The 7,366-nt window shown below is 55.5% G+C and overlaps 1 protein-coding gene across 1 annotated transcript; it reads right to left on the bottom strand.

The window, feature by feature from the left end:
• Positions 1 to 1,467: 1,467 nt before the first annotated feature.
• Positions 1,468 to 5,373, bottom strand: LOC139826631 (coiled-coil domain-containing protein 81-like). The gene is made up of 5 exons (XM_071802984.1): positions 4,948 to 5,373; positions 4,216 to 4,277; positions 3,560 to 3,716; positions 2,441 to 2,697; positions 1,468 to 1,479 (listed from the first exon to the last, which is right to left on the bottom strand). The coding sequence occupies exons 1-5, from the start codon at positions 5,009 to 5,011 to the stop codon at positions 1,468 to 1,470; spliced, it is 552 nt and encodes a 183-aa protein (XP_071659085.1). The 5' UTR covers positions 5,012 to 5,373.
• Between the last annotated feature and the right edge of the window lie 1,993 nt (positions 5,374 to 7,366).

Genomic DNA, 7,366 nt, shown 5'->3' with positions numbered 1-7,366 from the left:
GCAACCAGAGGAACAGGGTCCTGTGCCCGGAGATAGCGCTACGCCCTGTACGGGCAGGTTGGGCGCTGGGGACACAGTGTCAAAGGGAGGAGGACACGACCCCACGAGAAGGGCCATCCTGCCACTGGGCTCTCCGTAAGACAGGCGTCAGCGTAGAAGAGGCTCCTGGTTGCTCAGGGCAATCCTCTGCAGTAACTAACTGCAGAACTCTGTTCTCAGCAAACAGAAAGGCCAGGCTCATTTCAACCTGAAGGGAAAGCCAAAATGACCTTCTGCTCCTGGAACGAGCCTTTGCACTTGGCTACTCAAGAGTTCTGCACATCGGAAGGGAAGAAAGAAATAGTGGTGCCAGCAGAGTCTGCCAAGAAGCTACAAGACACTGCCATGAGCAAGAAACCATGAGTTAGTGGGACGTGGGAAAAGCGCACTTGGGGTGTTTCCAGGAGAAACGTCTCGCTCCCACAGAGCCCGGAGCAGGGGGTCACGCTCACCCATTTATGCGAGTGTCTCACCTGGCGCGAGGCTCACTCCCCTCAGCTTTCTGACCCTGCTCCGGCTTCACAGTCAGTGCAGGTAACCGATTTGGAGGAAGCCTGGTTCGACGGAGGAGGCGCTTCTCGGCAGCATCCTCTAGAAAGGGGAAAGGAGACGGTTCTTCAGAACAGCATCTCGGTGTTGTTCTGGGAACCGGGTGCCACTTGTGTGCCAGTTCCAAGGAGAGTGACGTGCGGGTCTGCTCAGGGCTGTGGTAACACTGGGGAAGGTGGTCCTTTTCATCCCTTTGGGGGAAAGCCATGTTTCCTGGGAGGTCTTAGGCCTTTTCTGACACTGTTTTTCTGGTCCAGCTCCTCGTGCCTACAGTGCACTATTATTCCCTGGGGTTCCCTGGGGAAAACTATCTGGATGGCTTTCTCTCATCCTTGTGCTGAAACAGGGGGTTCCCTGGCAGAGCCGGTGGTCTCCGGGAGTCATTCTGGGAAGGGGAATCATTTTGCTCAAGGGAACCCAGCTCTGGGATTTCTGCATTGGTCCTGTGTACACACATTTGCTGCTGGAGCAGGTTCACACCACAGCCATTGCCTCTGAGACATCTGAGCACATGATGGAAAGAAGCAGGCTTAGAGCTTTGCACTGTTTGCAGCCCAAGCAGGGAGTGGAGGCCACTGGAAAGGTGTCCTTCAGCAGTCCAAGAGGCCCTTTGTGGTGCAGGACTGTCCTGAGACCTTGTCCCATGATGGGGCACCGGAGCATTACCATGATGGGTCCAGAGAGTCACAGGAGGAGCCTCTCCCTCTTCCAGGCCTCCTGGGGTAACCTCAGTTCTGATCCCCTCCATGTGCCGTGGAAGGAAACCCTGCAGCCCCCTGCCAGCAACCCACTGGTCCCCGACCTTTCTTTCCACTGCCATCACCTTTTCCCTGCACACGTCCCGTCAGGTCTATCAGCGTTGGCATCTTAGGCACGGTCTCAAGTTGGCACCTGAAGAGCAAGAAGGTACCAGGCTGAAGAAAGGACACCACATTGTTTCCCAAGGCAGCCCAACCCGGAGGGCTGCAGTAGAAACTCCAGTGCCGGGAGGGCTAGGTGAGACCCCGTCAGCCTGTGCCCGCTTTTTTCCATCCTTCCCGTGAGAATGGCCGTCCTCCCACAAAACCCCCTTGCTGCTTCTGGGGAAATGATCCTGCTCACAGTGCACATGGAGAGCAGAATATTATCTAGTGCTCTGATTTTCTAACACCCTTTTGAATTCTGATCTTGCCCTCCAAGTTCCTGTAGAGCCTTGCAGATTAACGTTTCCGGACCTAAGAGCAGTCTCTCCCACAGAGGAAAGAAAAGGAGCAGGAGAAACGTAGTGGGAAATGTTGCCTAAATGCGTCTCTAGCTCCACAGTAGGACAGATGCATAAGCCGTGCCACTGTCCCACGTTCCTCCAAGTGAAGTCAAACATACCATGGCAGGACGATAACACGTCCAGAGGAGGTCTGGGAAGCAGCGGTGTCATGGCGTGAGATGACTGAGTCCCTCATCTCCGGCATCTGCAACGAGGACAGAGACGGATGACGGGAGGAGCGGACACTGGGAAGGGCCGGCTGCTCGCTCCGCCTCAGCCCAGCGCCAGCAAAGAGCCAGAGCCGCCCAAGGGCTCTGGGCTCAGCAAGCCTTGCTCTGCCTGTGCCTCTGCTCCCGGCCCCCAGAGTGGGGCACGCAGCGCTCCCCGCCATCAACGCCGGCCTTTTCTCGCAAAGTGCAGCTCCTCTGGGGGTGGCTCTTGCAAAGCCAGGCCATTGCACGCCAGGGAGGTGCTCTGCAGAGAGCCTGCTGTGCTCTAGAGCTCCAGGAGCCCAGGTGACTGAACAAGGCATGGTCGGCCAGGGGAAAGCAGCCCCCAGAAAGCATTTCAGAAGCAGCAGGAGTGGGGCTGGGAAAGTGAAAATCCTACCTCGAGAAGAGCTTGCAGCATCTTGCCAGTGCCATTCAGCCTTTCCAAAAAGTGTAAGTAAAATCTCTTTTTTATCTCTTTTCCCTCGGCAATCAGCATGCCCACGTCCCTCCAGATGATGGCAACGTTCTTCCTGTTCTCTAGGTAGGCATGGAAAAGGTGCGTGGTCCTTTCCATGTAGAGCTGCACGGTGCCCTCAGAGACAGCGTTCTCTGAGGCTATCTCAGCATACGGCAGTTGTTCGAAATCTTGATGGCCTGAAAGACAAGAGAAGAGGAACACATGAGCTTGCAGACCTGCTGGGCAGGCTACAATCAAAGGTCTGCAGCCTCCAGGCCCTCAGGCAACACTTTGGTACTGGGCTGCCTGGCTGGGCCAGCGCCTCTGAGGAGACGCTCGGCTTGTCCCTTCCTCTTAAAGTGGACAGTGAGGTGCGGAGCAGACAGCTGTGGCTTCTCTGATACAGAAAGGGAAACAAAGAGTCTTAGGCACTTGGTGGGAAGAAGAGTGACTGCGGGACAAAGTGGGGAGATAGGCACCAGGTCCCAGGGCAAGCTGGAGGGTGCCAGCCCACACTCGGTGCTGTCTTTGTCTTTAGAGAGAAACGCACCCCAAACACAGCCCCAAGCTCTGGGTGCTCCCCAGGGTCCCACAACAGCTGCCCCAAAGGCAGTAGTGACTAGAAGGCGCAGGTGTCGCCGTCACTGGCTTTTGGAAGGAACCATCTTACCCCCCTGGGTTTCCCCTGCTTTTCCCCTGTGCAAGGAGGCTGAGGGAGCTGGGAAGAGCCCTGGCATTTGCCTGGAGGAGGTCTAGTGCAGCGGAAAGGGGGAGCAAGAGTTGAAGCATCACAGAACCAGAAGACACCACACCAAGGAAGCTGTGAGGGAACCTGTTGTTGAAGCAGGACAAAGAGAGTGCGCTCTTAGCTGTATTGTCCTCTGGTGATTCTTTAAAACAAACAGCTAGGCAGGGTCCTTTCACAGCCGGCTGGTTTTGTCGAGTGAAGCTCTTGGCAGGACCGCGGTGGGTGGCTGGTACTCCCCTCAGTCACCTCTGGGGAGCAGAGCACCCCTCCCCACCCTGCTCAAGGGCCAGCGCCGCTTTCACGCTGCTTACCAGGGAAGTCTTTGCAACCATAGCGGAGCTCATAGTCCTGCACAACAGCCTTGTCAGGTCGAAACACGGGTCTCTCCACGATCACCAGATCCTGCTCGCTGAGGGCTACTCGCTTTCTGACAACCGCAAAAGTCCCGATTCCGGGAATGCGGACAGCCTGGAACAGAGGAGATGGCGGATGGGAAGAAGTCTTGGAGGGGCAGACGGGTGACTTGTCAGAGGAGGCTGATGGTGTTTAGTGCCCTGCCCTGGCCTGAGGCACAAAGGAGCAAGATGGGCTCCTTGGGAGAACACAAACAGGGGCTGCGCTTTTCCCTCTCACCCCCCTTCAGCTACGAAGAACCAAATAGGTGAGGGAAAGCTGACAAACACCCTCTGGCTCAATCAGATAGAAGGCAGGGGGTTCCCACACTTGGAATAAATCCAGATGTGTCCCAGGCTTCCAGGTTTTCACATGCAACTCTGACGGGGGGACCTTCTTGTACATCTGAATGGACAGAGAAGGTGTCCATGTCACTGTGTGCATTGCAGTGTCGTGCTGGGGCGTTGCTCCTGCTTTCAACGCAGGGGAAGAACAGCTGCACCCCATGGCAAAGGGCTGTCAGGACTTGATCAGCGTTCATCAGGGTGTGAGGGGAGAAGGAGGTAAGGCCCACCTGGTGGAGAGCCAGCTGCAGGCTGAGGTGATACGATGTGCTGGCCCAAATCTTAGCGAACTCTGGAAAAACAAGGGAAAGACCTGTCATGCTCTGAGGCAGCAAGCTCAAGACCATTCGGCCCACTCCTGTCCAAGGAGCGATGCATCTTTCACTCAGGCATTTCAGGTGGTCTCTCTCCAGCCCGGCAAGAACCAAAGGACACCTCATGCTGCCTCCAAGGGGCTCCTTTCCTTGCAGGTGCAGCTCTCCAGGGTGTGACCCACTCCCACGGGAAGCCGGCAGTGCTTTGCCATGCCCGCGGGGGCACGGGGCTGTGCTCCACGCGGCTCTCGGAGGCTCAGGGCAGGCCCTGGTGTCTCCCCAGCAGGGGCCAGTTTTGCCGGGTCACATCTCTGAACACACAGAGCCCACGTGGCCCACGAGCACCTTCAGCTCTTCCATTCAGACATGAGCTCAGCGTGGGTAATGCCCAGCGCCAGGCAAGGGCAGCCCTTTGGGGTCAGGGGTTTCTGCCTGGGCTGCCCCAGGAAGGCAGGGGCCACGTCAGGAAGGGAACCAGGAGCCCTGGCTGCCACATCAGCCCCTCAGCCCTTTGGGATGGTCAAGCAGGTCCCTCCTTGCAGTCACCACTCCTGAGCAACCACCCCCCACAGTCCTCGGGTTTCCATCCTGATTTCAGAGATGTCCTTGACCCAGACACACATGTGAAATTGGGCCTGAAGGCCTTACCATAACGCTCGAGCTTCTCAATAGTTGGGCTCAGGTGAGGCTGCAAGAAGAGCTGTCTTGCCATCTTAGTTCCACTGCTGCTTCAAGTCAACAACAGCAGCAAGTGGCTGGACAATGGCTTTACTGCTTCTCCTTGTCCTCCTCCTTGTCCTCCTCCTTCTTCTCCTTCTTCTCCTCCTTCTCCTCCTTCTTTTTCTCTTCTCCTCCTCCTCCTCCTTCTTTTTCTCTTCTCCTCCTCCTCCTCCTTCTCCTCTTCCTCCTCCTCCTCCTTCTCCTTCTCCACCTTTCACACTCCTTGGTGCTGTCGTGCTCCCTCTCTCCACCTTCTCCTCCTCACTGCAGAGCAGCTACTCCAGAGCAGAGCGGTGGCGAGAGCAGCTCTCAGCACTTGGAGTCGACTCGGCCTCACCGGGGTGAGTGGGGCAGATGCTGGTCACGACAGGGAAAGGGGGACTGTCACCACTGTGACGTCTGGCTGTCCCACTGTGACCTCGGACCGTGTCACAGAGGGGCTGCACACACCTGCCCCCCAGGCCCTGCCAGGGGCTCTGCAGTGGGCAGGGGTTTCTGGGAGCTGCCCCCACCCCACTGTCTCCTGAGTGGGAGGGGTTTCCCCAGGCCGCCCCTGCCATGTCCCCACATGGGGACACAGGGCTGCAAGCGCCGATGGGCTTCCTTCTACCCTTCCCCGCTTCTTCCTGCCTCTCTCACCCAACGTGTCTGCAGCGGGGAGCGCGGCTGCCCTGCCACAGTAGGGGCGTGCAGAGAAGACGTGAAGCTTCTAGACCGCCCACAGTCAGATCTGACACGGATATAAACGGGGTCCCGTTGAATGGCCGTTTGTGGTCTTCTCGGAGCTGCGGGTCTGTCTGCCTGAAGCCTCCCCTTAGGCAGGATCGCCACCTAAAGTAGCCTCCCGGGATTGGGTCAGCCTCGTCGCCTCGCTGGGGTGAGCGATAACTTACTAGGTAGAACTGAGCTATTTCCTCACCAGATCAGCGAGTGTATTAAACAATTCCTCGCCGCTTGGGCAGGTGTTTTCCTCATTATAAACCCGTGGATTTTCTTGAATAATTCCTTGCCAGATTCAGGCAAGCGTATATCCGTAATATAATTTCTCACTAAACACGTGGGTGTATTTTTCCTGGGGTTAGAGACTGTAATAGACTTAACGATATATTTGTTAATCAAACTGGTCTAAATGGATATGTTATCAGTGGCTGTGAAACCTGAGCATATAATATTAGTACATGCTGCCATTAAACAATGCAACCTGTATGTAGTCTTTGTAGAAAAAAACTGTTCCACAGATATGTGTAAAAGCCTAATTTAGCGTACCCTGCAGAACATTCGGGAAGAGGCTGACAGAGAGAAGGGCTCAGGGTCATTAGGAGACGGGAGTGCCGAGGCGCCAGTGAGCCGCTGGGTGCCCGCGGCCAGTGTGGGGGATGTTTGGAGGCTTCAGGGGCACCCCACAACCGGTGTGGGGGTGCAGAGAAGCTTCTAGAATGCCTAGAGTCAGGTCTGATCAGCCTATAAAAAACGGGACTCTCGTCGAGACTCCGCCCATTGTCGCGGGTCTCTCGGAGCACGAGCGAGATGCTGCCGCCGAGAGCCCTCCTCCCCGGGATGGAGACTCCGCTTGCCTTGCCGCCACGGGTGTGAGTAAAACGGCTCGCAGGATTGCGAGTATATTTATACTTTCCGTGCACATTTGCACCTGTAACTTCCCGTGCTTAATATAAGCATGTATAAAATTATTTGCTTGCATAAGCGCGAGTGTATTTATACTTTCCGTGCACATATGCACGAGTAACCTTCTGTGCACATTGGCACACGTATAAAATTATTTCCTCGCATAATCGCGAGTGTATTTTCCTCCCGTGCTTCCATATAAGCACGTGTAGTATTCCGTGCACATTTGCACGTGTAAGTAAATTAACCCTCGCAGGATTGCGAGTGTATTATAAATTTACCCTCGCGGAATCGCGAGCGTACACTTTCCGTACTCACTACGAGTACCTATATCCCTTTAAGAATAATCCCGCACCGTGTTCAGGCAAGCGTGTACTCCTCTGGGCCTCAGGGGCGGTTCCGGCATTGTTTTGGGTGAAGCCACGTGCATGCACACTGTGGACCTCCTGTTGTACTAGTTGCTGCCCCTTCATAATTTTCCTCAACTGATACCCGAACCTATATTTAAGTCACTTTTGGAGTTCTAAAACCCTGTTTCTCACCGGTTTAATAAAAGTTGTTTTGGACCCTCTTGTCCCTTAAACTAATCTCGGGGTGCATTCCGTGACACGCTGGCTTTCTTCTTGCTTTGGATCAGCAGCTGCCCCTCCCTCTTGATGTCTTCCCGGGTGGGGACGTGCTCGTCATCTTCGTCATCAGATTTAGAGGATTCTGGAGGAGGGAA

Source organism: Patagioenas fasciata (genome assembly GCF_037038585.1).
Source record: "Patagioenas fasciata isolate bPatFas1 chromosome 19 unlocalized genomic scaffold, bPatFas1.hap1 SUPER_19_unloc_1, whole genome shotgun sequence".
In the NCBI taxonomy this organism is placed as follows: Eukaryota; Metazoa; Chordata; class Aves; order Columbiformes; family Columbidae; genus Patagioenas; species Patagioenas fasciata.
This window is presented reverse-complemented; position numbering and strand designations above follow the sequence as displayed.